Source organism: Sceloporus undulatus, chromosome 4 (genome assembly GCF_019175285.1).
Source record: "Sceloporus undulatus isolate JIND9_A2432 ecotype Alabama chromosome 4, SceUnd_v1.1, whole genome shotgun sequence".
NCBI lineage: Eukaryota > Metazoa > Chordata > Lepidosauria > Squamata > Phrynosomatidae > Sceloporus > Sceloporus undulatus.
Window position 1 is genome coordinate 57,434,559 of NC_056525.1, and position 21,995 is coordinate 57,456,553.

General features: G+C 40.4%; 1 protein-coding gene across 1 annotated transcript in view; it reads right to left on the reverse strand.

Annotated features, from left to right (window-relative positions):
- The window catches only part of SRGAP2 (SLIT-ROBO Rho GTPase activating protein 2), a 266,745-nt gene that overhangs the window by 138,985 nt on the left and 105,765 nt on the right, over positions 1 to 21,995 (reverse strand). The window contains 1 exon segment of the mRNA XM_042463031.1: positions 4,041 to 4,203. Within this exon segment, the coding sequence (XP_042318965.1) occupies positions 4,041 to 4,203 (163 nt within the window).

Below are 21,995 nucleotides of genomic sequence, written 5' to 3' on the forward strand. Positions count from 1 at the left end.
TTTTTTTAGCAACATAGATATTAATTTATATTTAACAATTTAATTCAATTTTAGTAATCAATTATCCTAGTGTGCGTTGTTGTTGTTGTGGTGGTTACTGTGTGCCTCCAAGTCATTTCCAACTTATGATGACCCCTATCATGGGGCTTTCTTGGCAAACTGGAATCTTCTTTAGAGGTTTTTAAACAGAAGCTAGATGGTCATCTCTTGGGGGTGGTTTGGTTGTGTATTCTTGCATGGCAGGGGGTTGGACTGGATGGTCATTGAAATTTCTTCCAACTCTACGGCTCTACAAAAAAATTACAGAGGGGGTTCGCCATTGCCATCCTGAGTCTTAGAGAGTGTGACTTGCCCAAGCTCAGACTCCTACACCACACTGGCTCTCTCCTAGTCCTTTGATGCTTTTGAAAGGACTGGGTAAAGGGGGTAAAAGGGAGAATCCCAATTTTCCTTGCTTCCAGAATGAACTTGGTGAGGGAGAGGCCCCAGACTATGCAGAACAGGTTCAGCTATGATGCACCTACACAACAGCCAATAGCAACCTACAGAAGGACAACCTCTATCATTCTTAGTCTCTGCACTGGAGAGAACACTAAGGCAAGTTGATGACACCAGAAAAACTCATATGTCCCCACAGAAAGGTTAAAGGGGAAGGATTTTTAGCAACAGCACCAAATTATTTTGTTTTTACTGAGAAATAAGCCCCACTTATTTCAAGAGGACTTCAAGAGGATTTCAAGTAAGTACACCTAGGACTACAGCCCCTATTACATATTTTCCAACAGTGTTTATAACCAGCATGAAAAAATGCAGCCAAATTTATTTATTTATTTTATTTCCAAAATGTATACCCCACTTTTCTCCTACAGTGGGACTCAAGGCTAAACTAACAGGCCTTGTTTAAATGGTAGCTACTGAACCTTTGCAGGAAATAAACAATCTGATGCCTACCAGGTGCTTTTAACTACATCGGCTATCAATCCCCACTGTCATAAACAAGGGTCAGTAATGATGGAAGTTGTAGTATGGCAACAGATCCAGGAAATCAGGTGGCCAACCTCAGCTTTAGAGCAAGAGTAGCTAAAGTTACATATGTCTCTTGACACTAGATAACTGAACTAAACTGAAATTAACACATTTCCTCATATAATTCCACCTCTTAACCCTGACACATAAACACATGCCCAGTTATATTAGAACATCTATTCCATGGTCCTCTGATTGCCTGCTAACTTGTTTTTCATGTTGTCCTCAAAAGAGCAACGCTGCAGAAACATGACTTACTGATACAAGGATTAAAAGCAGCTAAAGGGTCCCTGTCACTCAATAATCCCTTCTAAGTACTTAATCAAGTGTAATGCAATTAGTTTAGTTTTAGAAGGTCAAATGAAAGGTTTTACTTTCACATTGCTTGGAAACAAATGCTGATGACATCTCAGCTTGAGAAGCATCATACAAAACAGGGGCAACTTCAAAAGGTCAGTCAGAACATAATTTGAAGCATGTCAGTCATACTCTTAAACATTCTAGAGAGGATTAGTTAGCCCAAGCAACATAGAACTGCAAAGCCACAAATTATTTCTTGTTGCCTGTTTATTTTCAATAGAGTGTTCTTAAGGGTAGCTTTATTTATTTGTGTGTTGGGGGGGGGGGAGCCTCCTTCAATATTTTCAGAAAGTGGTACCTAACATGTTCTTGATTGATTGGTTGATTGATATACCTATACTGTACATAATCAGTGACATCATAAGCATTCAGTCATTTTTAAGCTTCAAAAAGAAATAAACAAGAACAAAAAGTTAGGTGTGTTCTCAGCCATGCCAACCCTGGCAACAACATCAAAACCTATCCATATGTACTGGGTTTGCCTTGGAGGGGTAAGCACAGTACATGCCCTCTTTAGAAATTTAAGAAAAAGCAGAAGGCAGCTTTGCTGATGTTTGTCATGTTTTTTATTTTTTTAATGAGTTATCTCAGCATTTCTATGACTCCAAATTATCTCACAGAATCTTAGAATCTCAGCACTGGAAGATGCCACAAGGGCCACCAAGCCCAACTTCTTGCCAGGCAGGAATATATAATTACAGTCCTCCTGAAAAATATCCATCCACCTTCTGTTTAACAACATCCACAGATGGAGAGTCTACCACCCGCCAAGGCAGCCCATTCCACTGCCAAATAGTTCTTATAGTTAAGAAATTATTTCTAATATCTAGGTGGATTTTTTTTGGGGGGGGGGGTAATTTGAACTCACTGGTTCATGTTCTGGTCTCTGGAGCAGCAGAAAACAAGCTTGCTTCATCTTCTACGTGACATCCCCTTCGATATTTAATGATACCTATCATGTCATCTCTTCTCTAAGCCAAACATACCTAGCTCCCTAAATTATTCCGTATAAAGAACTGACTCCAGACTTTTGATCATATGGGTCACCCTTCTCTGGACATACTGAGCCTGCCAATTCTTCTTGAGTTGTGATGCCCAGAATAGGGCACATTATTCCAGATGAGATCTGACAAAATTAGATCAAGGAAATATTTCTTGCAGTCTGAATACTATACTCCAGTTGATGCAGCCCAGAGTAGCATTGGATTTTTTGGCCACTACAGAGATATGCACAAAATAATGTATATGCTATTAGGAATGAATATACTCAATGAAATACTTGCATGCAAGGAGGTAACAGAGGCCATCTTTAGGACAAAAAAAGCCAGTCAGGGAGAGAATCCCAACTTTTAAAAAAAGTCAATTGAAGACTGGGATTGTTCAAAGGACACTCAATGACTGATGGCTAGGTGGCGGGTGGGGTTGGAGTAGAAAACTAGAGGAATAATGCTAATAGGATGGGATAGCTGGAACCCTGAACAGACGCACTTCACAATGCAACACTTTGTTTTGCTCCCTTTTATATTAACTCTCTTTTGACTGTAGCAGAAATACAGAAGGCCCTTTTACCTAGGATTAAAGAAAGGGGTTTGATTAATGGTAGCTGCTTCAAATTTGGTGCCAGATAACATTTGATTGTATACATGTATTTCTTTATTAGTTATCCAGTTTTTTTTATTAAAATAGTCAGACTGTGTAACAATATAAAAAATATGTCAATTTATCATAACAACTTCAAATCATTGAAATGACAGACACAAAACCAAAATAGTCAAAGCACAGCACAACACAGCAAAGCAAAACAAACATCTCAGAACAACTTTTAACACACTGACAAAACTTGAAAAGTTAAAACATATTTCCAAAATCACTTGGGAACAGTGTTCACTGCCTATGTAAAGTCGGAATGAGCCACAATTTCCTCAGGAAGGCATCCCACAAATGTGACTCCACCAAGAGAAGGGATTTCATCCTTTTTGCCTGCATACTGTACCTCTAATAGCAATAATGATTCCACATTAAAAAAGTTATAGCCAGTGCTCTTAATTAAACTGAGGGATAAACGAATATAATGCAGCATTTAAAACCAATAGCAACTTTCAACCTTTCTTTAGATGTAGCTTCCTATACAACATATTATATTATAGCAAGAGTGGACAAAGTGTGGCCCACCAGCTGCATGGGGCTCCTGGACCACACATTTGTGACATCCCAAAGTCCCTCTCCAGTGCCCCAATGCCCCTGAAAAATTTCCTTTTTAAAATGGCAATATTTAGGGACAATTTTTGCCCTCAAGCCATGCAGAAAGCACTCCACATGAAAGCACACAAAAATAGCACCATATTAACCCCAAGCACCACTGCTTTCCTTTGAAGTCCTTTTCAAAATAGTGACACTAAGTGTTGCAACATGACTTCCTGTCAACATTTTGAGAGGGAATGCAAAGGAAAACAGAAGTGTTTGAGTCTGCTGGCGAGGTGGGGGTTGGCCTTAAGACCCCATATTCCCCACCTCTCCCTTAGAGTAATCCAATTCTTATTTGACTATAGGCATGTGATGATGGCAAGCTTTTATAATACATCACCCACGAAAGATGTGGTCACCAAAAGCAATCTCTAGAACTCAGAAAAGGTGCACACTGAAACAATCATTACCTTTTTGAAAAGTCTTCCAGAGTCTTCACTGACTTGAACAAAACGAGGGATAATATTGTTCAGATAGATGTCACTCAAGGTGGTATGGTCCCTGCTCTCCCGCTTTACCTGATTTAACAGGAGGTTCCAGCAATTGACAGGTGAAAGAACGTTTTGATCCTTCCTGCAAAGAAACAAAGTCACAATATGATTTTCTCCTCACATTGGGCAAAATCTAATATCATGTAAGCATATTTCCATTCTGGTGTCCCATTCTGGAGCAGATTTTGAGGGTGTACTCTCTTCCCCACTCCACTGGAAATCATCCCATTGATGAGAGAGTCTAACAGGATCTAACTTACAGTTCTTAAAATTAAAGCAAAAGTAATGCAATACCTTAGAATAATTGTTATTATTGCGCCTTTAAGTTGATTCTGACTTATGGTGACCTTATCATAGGGTTTTCATAGCAAGAAAAGGAGATTTGTCATTGCCTTTCTCTTACACTGTGACTTGTCCAAGATCACCTAAAGGGTCTTCGTGGCTATGTGAAGATCTGAAGCCTGGTTTCTTGGAATAATAGTCCAACCTGACAATTATGTGCTCGCTCTTCTTTATGACATTACCTTGCAGTAACACCTTACAACACTGAAATTTTCTTTAAAAAAAATCAAGGTAGTTACCAGATAAATCTGAGCAAGTGATATGTTCTAAACAATAAATAAAAATAAAACTTTAATTTATATCCTGCTTTTTGTTACCACTATCAAAGCGGCGTACAAACTTTAAAAAAATACAATATATACAATTCCCCCCTTAAAAAAGGACTAAACAATTCTATCCATTAAAATTACAAACGATAAAATCTAAAAACAATAATATGATAATAAAATAACGGTGGGCAGAGTCTTCGCTTATATATGTCTGTGGAGGGAGCGTTACATGGCCGGGTTCTATTCTGGGAAGGCCTGCTGGAAGAGATCCATCTTGACAGCTTTCATGAAGCTCTCTAGGTTGGTAATTTGACGGATCTCGTCCAGCAGACCATTCCATAAAGTGGGAGAGATCGCGGAAAAAGTCCTCTGGGAAGTTGCCGTCAATCTGGTCTTTGTAGATTGCAACAAATTCCTCCCAGAGGATCTGAAGGTACGGGGCAAATTATACGGAAGGAGGCGATCCCTTAAGTAGGTTGGGCCCAAGCCATGGAGGGCTTTAAAGGTAATGACCAACACCTTGTACTGTGCCCGGAAACGAATAGGCAGCCAGTGGAATGATTTCAATATAGGTGTAATATGGTCACTCCTAGTTGTTCCTGTAATCAATCTGGCTGCCATATTCTGTACCAGTTGAAGTTTCCGGAATAGGCACAAGGGTAGCCCCATGTAGAGCGCATTGCAAAAATCAAGTCTTGAGGTTACCAGTGCATGTACTACAGTTTCGAGGTCACCCCGTTCCAGGAAAGGGCGCAGCTGACGTATCAGCCGGAGCTGATAACAGGCACTCTTGACCATTGCATTCACCTGATTTCTCATCTGAAGCGACGAGTCAAGAAGCACCCCTAAGCTGCAAACACAGTTCTTTGAGGGGAGCGTGAACCCCTCTAGGACTGGAGGCTGCAGCCTGATACCTGGTTTGGGGGCCCCTACCGTAAGTACTTCCGTTATGTCTGGATTCAGCTTGAGCCTGTTTTCCCTCATCCAATCCATTACTGCTTCAAGACATTGATTGAGGGGAGAAAGATATTGTGTGTGTGTGCTGTGTGCCTTCAAGTTGTTTTTGATAATTCTACCCTAAGGCAGAACGTCTGGTGGTCAGAGCTGTTTGACAGTGGAATATGATGCCTCAGAGTGTGGTGGAGTCTCCTTCTTTAGAGGTTATTAAAGAGAGGCTGGATGGCCATCTTTTTGGGGTGCTTTGATTGTGTGTTCCTGCATGGCAGGGGGTTGGACTCAATGGCCCCTGTGGTTTCTTCCAACTCTATGATGCTATGATTCTATCTGGAGTGTAAATTACAGATGTACTGTATAGTATGATAATCCTGTGAATTACAGCAATTTTTGGCCCAGGACACCTTTTTTCTAAAAGTGACCTAGAAGCTGACTTGTAGGGGGGGAAGCTAATTTAATTCAATAATATGTTTGAACTGACAGGTAGTTTTCAGCCTTTTACTTGGTATTCCAAAAATTAATATTTTTGAGAATGTCTCCAGAAAATGGATTAGTGAGGCAGATATAAGCATGGAGACTGGAGTTCCTCTGTGCATCAGATCAAGAGAGAAAGGGGGAAAATCCACTAACAAATTACATGTAAAAGTCCTAGAATCTTCCTACTATAGGGAGAATGAGTGCCCAAGAATGTCAACTCCTTATTCATCTCCAGGTTTGCCTGTGCTATAAATTTTCTAGTAATAGTACTCGCAGTTGAGTAATAGATAAGTATAATCTCACTACATGGGTGAGAAATTGAAAAGTTACTCACCTGATTTTAGTCTGAGATTAAAATCTCATTGCAGAAAAATGTGTTAATTCTGGGATAAACTAAGTTCTAAAACATCAAAACAGTAGCTAACAGATATTTAAGACTCAGCTTTATTCTAGATTCCTCAAATATGCATGAACTGCAGCTCACACTGCCTAAAAATCAACTCAACAATCAAACCAAAACTGAACAGTCAAATACTAACTAATCGAGTTTGTTTAATGAAACAGAGATTAAATAAGCATTTTAAATGCCACTTTGTTTGTAGAACCTTTAACACTATTTGTTTCCTTCTCCTCTAGTATCTAATCTCTCTAGCCCTGTAAAGTATAGGGGAAAATCAAGAGCTTAGTTCTAAAATAACACCTTTTAAGTCATTCTGAAAACTTATTTCTTTTAAGGCATGAGAACTGCCTATCCTCCCTCCCCATCACACCCTAGATATATCTTCTTAGTTATGATTTATGAAAAGAACCATAGACTGTGTGATATAGGCCAATTCCTATCCTCTTTGTCACCTCACTGTAGACAACTACAGTAAAGATACCATGGAGACACATCCTGCGGATTTCTAATAAAGAGCACAGCGTTTGATGCAGTAAGACCCCAAGAAGACAAAAATAGGTTGGCTGAAGCACAACCAGCTTTCCTGGATTGATAGAGAAGCAATTCATTTCAGGGTTCAAGCAGGAGCTTCCCTCCATCACAATGTTTTACTAAGGAAGCCCCTTTTCTGTTTTCAGGTTACACTGTAGGGAGTGTGTACATATGTGTATGCAATTGTAGAGGTCTTGTACAGCTCTCATTATTTTAAAAGGGGATTTCACTGTAGACTTTAGCAATGGCTTGTATCTCTAATTTATTAACTTGGCTGGATTACTTGATTTCCTTTTATCATTTGTTTACATGTGCTCCTTTTCCCCACTACATTGTGTAACACTTGGAAGGCACAATAATAAAAATATTTTCTTAAAGCCAGGCTATGGTAGGAATGTATCCAGCAGCTGTAAAATTCATTTTAAAGCTAATCTGGAATTACATAAAGGAAGACTATTGATTTTTCTCCTAAAGCAAGTTACATTAATTTTTCCTTTAGAAGGTGTGTGGTGTGGTGAGGCAGAGAGAGTGAGCAAAAGCTGAGCATCAACATCAAAACAATAAGATAGGCTGATGCATGCTAAAGATTTACAGTATGTGGGTGACAGCTGACAAACCCACCATGCTTCTTCTGGCAACAGAAAGTTTGAAACAAATTTGATGGGCTGCCTACTAATACCATATGTTCACATCCCTAGTTGAAAAGAAAACACCTTCTAGTTTTTGTGCTCCAGAACTCAAGACAAAAAGAATATCTTGCTGATTCTTATCTTAACTAAACTCACATAAGTAACTAGCTACTGCCAAGCTCAGTGCTAATGCAACAGTAAACACATTATTCTTGAATTGAAATCTGATGGTCACCAATTATCAGTATTCTAATTTAGCAAATCGCTATGGTGGATGTGGTCTAACAAGAGACACATGGAAGTCTAGGAGGGAGACATCAATGAGAGGAGAATCACCCACATCTTAAATATTTTAAGAAATAAAATAGTTTCCACGCCAACTCACAGGCAAATCTAATATATGTATAATGACGTAAAAACAGTTATCAAAGGAAAATACCAAGGCTGCCATATCTGAAATAGAACTGGTATGGTATACATTTTGTGTGTTGAACTAAAGACCCAGGCTGTTTGGAATCAAGATTCTACTTACATATGAAGGTTGCTGGTTGACTCTGAGTCAGTCACTTTCTCTCAACCTGACTTACCCTGTGGGCTTGCTGTGAGGATAAACTGGGGAAGGAGGAAGAGAAGTATATATACTAACTTAAACTTCTCAAAAGATGGTGCAAGCAAAAGCACAGGAACAAGTAGAAGCCCATGCTTCTGCAGCTTCTGAACCAGTATCAAGTGCTACATATTTGGAAGCATACCGGCCACCACAAGGCCTTCTATTATCTGTGTGGCATTCCAGCCAAAATGTATTATTATTAAGGGAAGTAACAGTACCACTTTATTTGTTTCTTTGGTCAGACTTTGAATACCGTGCCCAGTTTTGGACAAAACAGTGCAAAAATACTGACAAGATGGAATAGATCCAGAAGAGGTGAAGGAAAATGATAAAAGGTCTGGAAACTAAGCCCTATGAACAATAACCTAGAATGCTAGAGATAGTTAGCTTGGCAAAAGGTGCTATGATTGTTATTGTTAGTTCCCATCTAGTCAGCTTGGATTTAAGATGACCCTATGGATGACATAACATTCCTTTCAGAAATGTAAAACTGGCTATACTGAAGATGGAGAAAGCTTGTTTTCTGCTGCTCCAAAGACTAGGAAAGAAAACAATGGATTCAAATTACAGGAAATGTGATTCACCATAAAGGTTAGGAAAAACTTCTTGGTTGTAAGAGCCATTTGACAGTGGAAGAAACTGCATTGGAAGGTCTTTTGAAGTCTTCAAGTAGAGTTTGAATGGCCTCTCAGAAGGGTGTCTGCTGTATGTTTCTACACAGGAAGATGGACTAGATGTCCTTTGTAGTGCTTTCATGTCTGTGATACTATGATTAACACATGCTTTACCTCACATTTCAGTTTCTACAATATACATCTCCCAATGTAGTACAAATATAACACCATCCTCCTAGACCAATATGATCAGTCCCAATAAATAAACACCTTATTCTGTTGTTAGAAGATAACATACGTTTCCTACGATGAACTCTGTTCATTTTCCTAGAAATGTTAAGGCTTCTATTGTTCTTCCTATGCCAGGAAGAAAGGGGGAGGAAGGGGGAGAGATTGCTCTGTAGTAAAAGGGCAGATTAATTTCATTTAAACAAAAGAACAGAACAAGAGAATGCCACTTTCAAAATAGCTGATCTGGCAATGTTTCTAGCCCTATGAAAAACACCACAGGAAATAACTGAAGTTTGCAATCTGGACTGTTTCAGAGCTTCACATGTAAGGGAAGTGAGAGAGCTGGAATGACTCAAAGCTACAACTAGCTTTGATTGCCAAAAAGATGCAGCAGATGGAGGAAGGGGGGGCTTTCATTCTCTGGACTTGTATATACAGTATGTTCTCCTCATACAGATTAAAGTCAACAAAAGGATCAAAAAGCAACATTCCCCAACTCGACAATAAGCTGGCCAGGGAACAAACATATTCACTTGATTACACACAAATATTAAAAATAGCAAAAGACCTACCAGACTGTATTTATACACTTCCACAATGATTATAGACTTTGTAGTCTTTCAGCCACCTAGCTATGGCTTTTAAACGGCACTGTCCTAACATAAAAGGATTTGCAGCAAATGCTGATACACTTCAGCACAATGATGGTCAAGATCTATTTTAGGTTTTCTAATGTTAGTACTTGTATGGCAGGCTGCCAATGAATACCAGGTGCTGTAAGCTATATTTCAGAGGAAGTAACTGGCAAACCACCTCTGAATATTCCTTTTCTAAGAAAACCCTATGAAATTCATGGAGTTGCCATAACAGGCAGCTTGAAGGCACATAATACAGAGAAAGAATGTCACAGAACTGGGCTTTCCAGAAGGAAAGTGAATCTAAGAGATAGGAGCAGTGGAGGCTGGTGGCTTTAGTGACAGTGAAGAGTGAATCCAGTTTAGACTTTTGACTAAGGAACTATATGGAAATTTTACATTAATTTTTCAAGATGTGTGTATGATCTTCAAGTTATGTGTGACCTATGGCAACCCCATAAATTTCATAGGATTTTCTTTGGCAAGGAATACTCGGAGATGATTTGCCAATGTCTTGCTCTGAACTCAGCCTACAGCACTTGGTTTTCCTGGCAGTCTCCGTTTGAAGTATTAACCAGGCTTAACCTTGCTTAGCTTCCAAGATCAGATCCCAACCTGATACATACCGCCATATGTATGTTCTTAGGATCCCAGCTATAATATTAAGTTTTAGGATTCCTTTATACATCCTTATGATGGCCACTGGCATAACATTTTAAAACTGGAGTCAGTCCTACATATCCATGAATTCTGCATTCACAGATTCAACAATTCACAGCTTGAAAATATCTCCACCCCCCACTCAAAACCAAAAAGCAAACCTTGATTTTGCCATTTTAGGTAAGCAACACCATTTTGAAGTTGAAGGTTTTCACGGCCAGCATCCATAGATTTTTGCATTTTTTTCAGGCTATGTGGCCATGTTCTGGAGAATAAACTCTTCAAGAACATGCCACATAGCCCAAAAAACCCACAAAAAAAAAAACCCTTAATTTTTACTACACCATTGTATATAATGGGATTTAAACAACCACAGATTTTGGTATCCACAGGGGGTCTTGGAATCAAATCCCAACGGATACCAAGCCCACTGTACTCACAGCCAACAGGACCAGGCTATTCTAGCTTATTCTATTTTAGACCGATCTGGTCACCACTGAACATCTGAATAAAAACTGTGGATAAAAAGTTGAACTTGTATGCAACAGACCTGGGTTCAAGTATCCAATTCGATCTTAAATGAAATGAGACACTTCACTAACACTGTACTACATCTAACATGTCTGAAAAGATAAAAGGTAATCAGTGTAACTGTTACAACAGCTGTAGCAAAAGAGGCAGGAAAAGGCTTTCACCATCCACAGAATCTCATATATGTATCACAGAGGGAAGAGACGTTTAAAAAACCATGTACCTAAGGAGGCCTGGCTGCTAGGAATTGAAGGAAATAATTCTTCATGGGTATAAATAGTTCTTAATGGGCAGAAGCCAGTGCAACACTTCATGATGGCCTATTTACCTCCTGTCAGATGACAGCTGAAAGGGTCACCTTCAGCAATTGCACCTCTGAAGGATGGAGACAAAATACCCCCCTTTGATATTGAAATGGCTCTGGTTGCCTTCACAGATGACATTTGTTAATAAAAAGACAGAGAGAAGTAGAAGATGTTGTAAGTTCTTGACCTCTCAGTGCCTTTTATCATAGTATCTTCCTGGATCAAGTGGCTTTGATGCTGGAAGCATGTGATACTGTGATTCTGTTTTTACCTATGCAGTCAGATTCAGAAGTTCATGGGGGACACGCACATGGGGGACACAAGGATCCATCTTACATCTTATGCCCTTCAGCACCTATAAGAAGCCACTGAGCAAATGAGTGAGGGGATATGAAGTTCCATCAAAATGCCGATGACAGCTAGAGACTCAGGTAGCATTTATGGTTAGGAGCCCTGTTTACTAGATTCTGCTGGCTCACCAGCATGACCATTTCTGGACAGAGATGGTTTGAACACAGTGGTTCATGATCTGCTAACTTCCCAAATGGATTGCTGTAATATACTGTGCACAGGACCACCCTTCAAGACCACCTAGACATTTCACATAGCTCCAAATACAGTTATTACATTTGCTATATCCATTTGATTATATTATACCAATTTGGAAGGAGCTGCCTATTTCCCTTGGACACAAATGCTAGGTGCTGGTACTTGCTGTCAAAATCTTGGGGCTGGATGAGTGTCTCTCACTTTGCAAACAGTATATGACTTAAGATCAACAGAGGAAGCTCTCCTCCAAGCACTTCAGGTATTTTATGTATCAACAGCCTTCACAGTTGTGTTGCCTCAGTGAAAGAGGTGGAGATGTACTGACAACACTGCCATTGTTCCAGTATGTTTTGTTGTGACAGTGTGTTTCTATTGTTTTAATTAGAGTTACACATCGCCCTGGGATTTGAAAGGTTAAAGGATGACTTAAAAACACTGCAGTAAACAAATAAATATAATCTGTGCTCAGAGATAGTATATTCCTTGCTACCAGGTGCAAATCAACAAAAGAATGGAAACTATCCCCTGGATCCCAAAGAGAGTTACTTTGCTGCTGCTAATGGGGTTTAAATTTTATTGTCATTTGTCTCAGTAATCACATGGCCAAGAAGGGAAGTTACCTGAATTGAGATCCCTCCAAACCAACTGAACCTACAACAGAAACAACATCTGATACAAAATGTAGGTCTGTGACTCTCACATCGTCACATTTCTTCTCCTTTATGATTTTTAAAACATCTTTTTGCCTGATGAAGAAGCCAGTATAGTTTGGAAAGCTTGCATGATGTATTTTGTGCATTTGTATCACTTTTTTGTGGATTTTCTTTCATTAAGATTCCACGGAGGATAACATTCACAATTATTATTATTAGCCATGATGGCCATGGTCAATCTTCTTTCTAGGAGATTGGAAAGCCCAAAGAGCACAGTTAACATGGCAGCATCCTACATATGATGGGTTGTATATAGAACTGGCTATTTCTCCGATTTTTGGGTCCAAGGGGCTCTTACACCCAAGGCACTGTGAGAGGGCTACCTTGCAGTTTACAACACCAGGGCTTTTTCAGGCTGCTCCAACCACAACACCTTGGCTTTGAGAACACCTGGGAGCCAAATAGCAAACTCTATATACAGGTAATTACTGTTAGCAGACATACATATGTGTTGCCTTCTCCTCCTCAGGCAGCATATGCAAGTCTCCTGTTACTGGCATTCTCTGAAGATGCCAGCCACAGATGCTGGTGAAACGTCAGGAAGAAACTCTTCTAGAACATGGCCACATAGCCCGAAAAAAAAACAACACAAAAACTATCCAGCTACTGATCATCACTCCATCACTCTTCCACTTGAGTGACAAGATTGCAAATACCTCAGTATATGAGTGGCCAAAGTGTCTAACCACTGATGTTATGTTCCACTGTGCAAGTGTTTTTGACACCATTGGATTTTGGCCTGTGCATTAGCCTTCGGTAGTAAAAGTAATACACTTCTGAATACTGAAGATGAGTGGGAGGAAGCTAGTGGGCTCATGTTCTGCCTTTTAGTGGCAACAGGTTGGCCACCATATGAACAGAATGCTGCTCTATATGGGCCTTTGGCTTGATCCAATATTATTTATCTTATGTTCTTAAGGTTATCAAAGGATTCTGAAATGAAACCTATGTGTTCAGAGGATGTATTTCTAACAAGTAGATGTAGATGAAAAAAGGACAAATATTGTGAATGGGTCATACTTCTGAACTTTTCAGGAGTGCCTGCCCAGCACAGAGAAAATGCTAAGCTAGGTGGCAGAGTAAGCATGGTAATAGTTCATTCTTGTGCTCATGATATATTGTTTGACAAATTCTGCAATTTACAAAAGTTGGCAGGCAACAGAACATTTCATCATAAAAGGAGTAACTCATCTGATATGTACAGGGCAACAACCTGAAATATATGGAACAGTTCCATATTCCCATTGTGCTCTCCCATAACAAGCTTCTTCTTTGCTTAACAAGTTTCACATTTCAATAGATTTTTTCAAAAAGCTACACACTGCATGGGAGAGAAGGGTACACAGTATATCCCAAAGAAAGGGGATGGCACACATTTCATTCATCTTTACCAACATAGGAATATTTTTTATAACTTTACTTTGGGAAACAAGGAAGAGTTGTTTAAAAAAAGATTCAACAGCCCACACAATACTCACTGTATCCTTCCTTAGTTAAGATTTCTAAAGACAGAGCACAGACAGACTTGGAGCCAGACTCAGATGGAGTATCTAACCTCATGGGCCTTGAAGGGCCTAAGATGTATTTGCTATTTGATGATCTAATCAAATAAAGGGTTACAACTAAGTTAACTATGGGGCTGGCTAGCTGGGCCCTATGGGGTGCCCTCGTGACATGCGAGGGGAAGCGCTTTCAGACACCCCTTGCCCCTTTCACGTGACGAGGGTGTCAAAATGGCAGCGCCCTGTACATACAGGCACTGCCATTTTGACATGATGGACGCCTAGCGTCTGCACATCTCGGAGCCCTTGGGACGCCGCATGTGCGCCATTGGTGCCTTGTGGCATCAGAACCGCACCGAAGAAAGAACCCGCTTTTTGCAGGTTTTTTGCTGCGTGAGGGAGCTTCGTGGTTTGTTCACGGAGGCTCCCTCGTGCAACAAACCAGGGCGGCGGGACACCGCCCTTTTTGGGCGGTCTGTATCCCGCCATTATCTGCAATACCAGATGTTACACAAATGTATCCTATTCATAAAATCATGAGAACTTTGCATATGGATAAATTGCACTAAAAGGTTTAGTTCAGAGAAAACAAGACAGGATAGTTTTTGAGAGGATTTTGGCATTATAAGACGGAGAAAGCATGAGGAAAGATTCCCAATGCTGTATCATTCCTGCTTGGCTCAATTCCAAAGTGAGAGTGGCAAAACAAGCTATCAACCTTTTGTCCATGCTATGCCTATAATGACCTCTGAGGAAGGGATTCTGGCTTGCTCTCCATAAACAAACCACAGTATGTTGCTGGTTGGTATATGACACTTATTTGTTCAGGGAAAGACAACAAAAAACTCAAGGTCCCTGGAACTGTGGCTTACTACTGTACAAACTAGCCAAGAAATGTCAGCATGACACAGAGAAGTGTTTTAAGAGTGTTACATGCCAACTCCAGTACAACTGTCTAGGGAGAAAGTCCTTCTAAACCCAGAAGATCTCATTTCAAGGAGAAGATCTCCTTCATAACAAACACAGCATAGCTCACTTTGTTATTGCCACCATGTAGCCACTCCGTTTCGTTTTTCCATGTTGTTAGAAAAGGGAGAAGCACTGACAGCAGATAGGAATAATAGAATCTTTAGCAAGCGCCATTCAGTCCAAACCCGACATGCAGGAATGCTCAGTCAAAGCAATCACACGTAACTGCTGTGTGGTTAATTAAGCCTCCCTCCCACCAAACCAACACCTCAGGTCAAGGGATAGGTATGTGTGTATGGTAACAACAAGGGTAGGTTTGGAGGAAAGGGAGCATACATTGCTATTGTTGGAGCACATGCTTCTCATGCAGAATGGTGGTCAATCATTACTTAAGAAATAAATAGCAAAAAAACAGATTTCAGTGGCAAGACAGTGGCTTAAAGACCCTGACAAGCTCCTGTGAAAGTAGAGCGCACTGGGATAGATGGATAAAATGTATGATTTTGTATCAAGCAAGACATATTGTGAGTAGTCTTTAAGATGTTTCTGGACTGCTACTCTACTTCCTCCTTCCCCATTATCTATACCAGCTAGGACTGATGGAAATGGTGGCCAAACAATTTTTGGACAGTCACTTATGAACCATTCTAAGAGGATGATTTGGTTCATATGATAAACAAACCTTCTGAACTTGTGAATGTTTGTTCCCCACACCAAAGTATCTGTACACTCCAATCAGGGATGCAGATAGATGACTATAGATTTTAGATACTGATATATATCTAATTAAAAAGGATATCAGCCATATTTATTTCTTTGTCCCAACCTGGGGAACTGTTTTGCACCTAGCAAAAAGTACACAAATTGAGGCTGCAGTTCTTTACACAGCTACTTGACAACAAGCTCTTTTGAAATCATGATATTTACTTCCAAGGGCATGTATAAGATTTCCCACAGAACTAAATCTTAAGGACATTTAGTCTTCATATGCTACAATGCTAAACATCATGCCAGCCCTTTATTTCTCTAACACCTACATTTTTCTTGCTGCTCAGTTTGGAAAAGCCTTCCAAAGAACTCAAGAACTGCTTACCATTGGGAACATTACATCTACATCAGTAGGCACTGTTGTATCTCCCTTTAAAAACTGGTATTTTGCACAGCAATAAAGCTTCCAAAACCATTCCTCAGAAATGGCCTCTCTTCTGTGCCATTCAGTGTCAAGGTGAATGCTTGGAAGATTAGCTTTTCATATGAACCAAATAATCTCTTTGGAATTGTACCCCAGGATGACTGACCTACAAAGACACCAAGCATCTAAAGGCGGAATGGAAATCATGTGACCATCCAGATATTGTAGGGGGAAAGGTAAAGAAGTTTAACTTCTTCTGCAGCACACTGCCATAATGAAAAACTACTAAGGTAGCAAGTTTTTATTTAAAACATACCCATACCCTTAACACTAACTCACAAAAACTACTTTCATACATCACAATTTACTAACAGAAATTCAACCCCCTCCTTTCCACTTTATAAAGTCCTCAAGGCAGCTTACAGTACTAAGGTTTAATATTATTTTAACTGTTGTTTTTTTAAAAAAAAACATTTTGAAAAACACATAAAAGCAGTTATAGCATCTACATTGTCATTAGAATGCAGGGCATCTTAAGCCACTCCCTTAAAGCTAACACTGGTGGTGTGCAAAGCAAACTTGTCTAAGAAGAGAATTTCTGCACAACAAGCTTTTTATGGAGGCCAAAGGCCTCTTTTCAGAGAAAGATATCTTATTTTAAGTGAGTTCCACTTTTGTTTGCTTTAAACTGTTCCCGTAAAGCAGGAGGTGCTTCCTGCTCTACAGTCCTGCTGAAATGCCACATTATAACTTAACTTGCATATGCATTTGTCGGGGGGGCAGGAGATCCTAAGAAAGCAATCTTGCTTTCCCTTTCATATTTGCCATGAATGTAGGTTTTCAATAAAAATTTATATAGAGAGTTTGTTAAGAGCCAAAGGATGAATAGCACTCCTTGGATTATGGTATCATCAATGTCTAACATTGTCAGCCAACAAAAGCAACAAAAATTGGATGACTGGTTCCTAACTCTTTGTCTCTGGACAGGATGCACAACAGCACAGCAAATCAACTGTCCTACTAATTCATGTAAACAAAGCAAAACAGCATGGACATCGAAGAGTTAAAGAGACCATTCTCAGCTGTCCAAACTGCTGCATCAGAAAGCTATTCCTAGACAGCACATAGCATAAATTCCAAGGGCCCACAGAAATAGGGCAAGTAGAACTGCTGGTGTCTAATGGCCCTAGTTTGCACATTCCCATACTGCATGTGGCTACACATGAAAACTCACAGAAGAGTGTGAAGGGAGTGAAAATGAATGAACACACCTAAATTCTAATGTTTATCTAGGATCTGTCACCATCATTAATCCACATCCAAACAGGGACAAAGGAGGCTGCATTGTATCGTCAAACAATTGCTTTATCTGGCCCAAAATTTTCAGCTCTGCCTGGTAGCAATTGGCCTGCAAAGCTTCAGGCAGGATTATTTCCTAGCCTTACCTGGAAATCCCTTGTAATCTCTAGTAGCACCCCCCCCCCCACTCATCAAATGTAAACTAGTTCCAACCCTACAGATAGCTTCCAAAATCAGACACTGGATATGTGAAGGATAGTGTGGTAGAAAATCTCACCCTCAGACAGTCAGACATAATTCTTGGTAACCTAGTTTTGATTTCATATTGTAGCACAAGGGCTCTCCTCAAGTCCCATTTAATCCGGTTACATTAAGCCACTCTTTTATGTTTTTACACATTTCATCCCAAAGAGATTTACAAAATAAACAGATTATTTACATGCTATTTAACACAGGCAACTCAGCACTGGGAAATATTCACACAGATAAGAGCCATCCCTTCAGTAGAGATCATAATCTACAACAGGCAGGCAGAAAAGACCAGATATGCTGGAAAAAGCAGGGTGGAGGTAAAAGGATTTTGCTTTAAAAAAAAAAAAGTAATAAACCCCTCACAGTAATATACTCATACATGCGAGAGCAGCTAGCTGTAACTGCGGGGTAACAGCCTCTGATAGGGATTTCATGGGGAAAGAGCTAATAATATTTCTAGCAAAAACTACAAAGGAATTTAAGTACCACTAAATGCAACTACCATGCAAGGTGACTTTTGCTGCAAATATTCCAATTTAGTTTTAAGAACACCCAAGGAGAAAGATTCTAGCATGTGGTGCTCCAAAGGGATCCATCCCTTGATGCAGATCAAAGATCAGCTCCAGTTCATTATTTCTGGTTGGATACTATTGCCCCAACGCCTCAGTCTTAAAAGGATTAATGAATGAAAATTTTCTAAAATTGGAGTGGGTTCAATTGCACCAAGCTTCTTGTGTTCAAAACACAAATGCTACTACTCTAAAAAAAAATTGTTGTTGTTGTTAATGTACTCCTGAAGGCGTTGGACTAGGATTTGGACTAGGATTGTACTAGTTTAAAAGTATTGTTGATGGCAACTGATCAAGGGCTGCTTTCCAAGTAAATACAGTGCTAAAGTAAAAAGAAAAAGAGAGCATTTTCTGCTTGAGAATAAGCTAAATGTAAAAGCCTACACTGGTTAGTATGTACATCCCTTATACATCTTCCCTCCCTTGCATAGCTTTATTTTGCTTTCTGCTGCAAAGCAGAAGGTATACCAGGGGTAGGCAACCTGCGGCCCGCGGGCCGGATGCGGCCCGGCGAGGCCTTGGGACCGGCCCCCGCCCGGTCCTGCCGCCGATTGCCACCGGGGCCTTTGGGGGGCAATTGTCTCTAGAAGCCTCAGAAACATGTATTTATCTTAACATTTTTTTAAAAATCAGCAATTTTTTTTGCATGTCCTCCATTTTTATTTAAAAAGTGCCCTCCATTTGAAAATTTTGTCCTACATTTGTCCCGGTTTATTTATTTATTTAATTTTTTTTAAAAAAATTATTTATTTATTTTTTGGCTTCGGCCCCCCAGTTGTCTGAGGGACAGCAACCCGGCCCCTGGCTCAAAAGGTTTACCCCTGATGTTTTTATTTGGTAGGGGGGGTGAGGATATATTTTTCAGGGCGGGTGTCTCTTTTGTTGTTAGAGATGTGTTTCTCCCTCCCGTCCCAAAGTGTTCTCTTTTCCTTAGTGCTTTCAGGACTGTTAAAATACTGGTCCCATCCCATCTATGAGGATGCAGCCACTGGGATCCCATGAGTTGGGGGGGGGGGGAAACATGGATGCTCAAGCCCCACATTATTCAATGGGCACAATCCGTTGTGTCCAGGAGTATGTGTTGCTATTGAATAATATGAGGTGCGGCGAGCAGCGACTCCACTCCTGCTCATCCATGCAGCAGCACAGTGCATATGCAAGGTTACTTTTGAAACATTTTAAGGTCCATAAGAAGTTTAGTCTAATATTTTTAGGAAATTAAGAGAGAGGGTATTTGGGTTCCTCCCTGCCTCCAGTGACCCTAAGACTACAAGGCTCATTCTGCATCCTCTTAGATCTGAAGTGAGTGCGTGTGCATGTGCCACTTTCAAGTTGCCTGCGATTTTTGGCAACCCCATGAATTTCATGATTTTCCTAGGCAAAGAACACTGAACCTAGTTTGCCAATTCCTTCTTCTGCAATATAGCATCCAGCACCTGCTATTCATTGGCTGTCTCCCATCCAGTACTAACAAAGGCTGACCCGTTTAGTTTCCAAGATCAAGCAGGATCTGGTGGCTTTAGGGATTTAGCCCTTTACCTCTGGAACAGCACCAAAAGCTGCCTTAATTTCAATCGGGGTCATGACTATTCCAAAGTTGTCAGCTATTGCTTAGCATCTTAATTCCAAAAACCACACTTGTTTTCTAAGGCCATTTTATAATGTTGCCTAAAATGGTCAACATATTCTATACTTATTATTAATAATTTAGAAGAACTATTTCAAAGATATGGCAGAAGAAAGCTTGTATGTAGAAGGCTCACATTCTTTTTTTCCTTTTTGGCAGCTCTAGTTAAACAAATATGTTAGAAAGTCTAAAATTAAAAGCTGCAGACAATTTGAATAGTGACTAGACTATGAAGTTCTTGTAGTTCAACACATCTAGAAGGCTAAGGGTTTTTACCCCATATAGAAAAGGACATGATGGAGTTCAACTACTGAAATTGAATGGGTCTGACTCAGTGGCATCTCCTCAGGTTGGTGTCACCTATGCAGGGCAGGGGGACTGCCTGTACCGTGTCACCTGTGTGGCCCTCATCCCCTGTAGCCCCCTAATGATGCCAATGGTCTGACCTATACAAGCTGCCCATATCATGGAAGCAAAAGGAAACCACTGGGTTTTTTTAAAAAAAAGGATGGGGAACATACATAAACAAGATAGATGAAAACTGCTGACATTTTACACAGTTATATATAAACATACCGACAGTGTCATTTGGCAGCTATAACTGTTAAAATACATCAGAGAAATGATTTAGGGAAAATGTGCAATCTCTAAACCTTTGTGTGCCCTGTTGTGTGTATTTGTTAAAATTTGGGGTGCACCCAAGTAGATCTGAACTGGTGGTTCTCAACCTGTCATCCTTGGACCCCCAGAAATCATAATGTCTTCATAGAGAAGATATTAAAGGCTGCTCAGTCCACCTCCTTTCGCGAGCAGCAAGCAGCCATGTAATAGGCAAAGCAGGTCAGCTAGATGGATGGCCCGCCCGTTGTCTGTCACTTGGCCACTGCTGTGGGGCGAAGGCAGGCTTCTCTCTCTTTTTTCCCCTCTCCCTCCCCTTCCCACTTCCAGTCTCCTATCAAAAAGCCTTCATCCTCTTTTTGTTTTTTGCATTCTCCATCAGGAGGGGAGGAGAGATCACCACTGTCCTCTTGTCTTCGTTGCCCTCTTCTCCTCTCCATTTCCTTTCCCACCTAGCCCCTGCCTCTCTTTTCTGCCTTGCATATGCACCTCACTTTACTCCAGGATACCTCCGCCGACATGAAACCCTCCAACCCTCTGCCTCTTTTCTGTTTCCCAGTTCTTTCAGATCTCCTTTCAGATCCATTCGAGGGGTAGGACAGAACTAGAATAACAATGCCTGTTACAGACAGGCCAAAATAAAGCTGCTTCGAGTCACTTGGAGGTATGGTATTTCAATGATGCATGAGTCCTAAGGGTCCAAAAGCCACACCAAGCTGCACTCCAGTCCTTAGGACGGAGCGTGGCTCTGGTGTGGCTTTGGACTCTAGGACGCATGCATCATTGAAATACCATACCTCCAAAGTGACTCGAAGCACTTTTATTTGGCCTGTCTGTAACAGGCCAAAGTCTATAGCTGCAAGGGGCTGCAAGGAGAGCAAAGTTATTTGTTTCTATTTGCATAAGTCCCTTTTTGGTCAGTGCTTTGTGTTTCCATTTCTAGAGAGCAGAGTTCAATTTGCTCCAGCCTCAAGCCAGGCAAAGGCCACCGTCCCTGCACATGGCCTTTCAATCCACTTCAGCCTCAAAATGGATAGAAGTAGGGGGGGGAGTCTTCTGTTTCCCCTGCAGTGCTTCTGAGGAAAGGTTTGACAGATGGTATAATTTTAATGCTTCAGTTTCCAGATATTGTTGTTGTTGTTGATCATGATGATTTAAATCTTAAGTTTTGGTGTCTGTCGACAACAAAAGATATTTAAAGAAGGTCCCTGGTAAAGAAAAGATTAAGAACCACTGTTCTGAACTCAAGAGTTGAAGTCCCTCACATGTAAGCATCCAGCAACTGAAGTACAGAGACAGGAAGCACATTACATAGAAAAGAGGATCATGACAGTAACACAGATTCTTCCATGCTACATAGCCTGCTTTACCAATGAGTTACACTCAGGATCGTTAGAGATATGAAGAAATATCAGGAGTCTGCTATCAGGCCTTGCAGCAAAGCATGATATCAGTG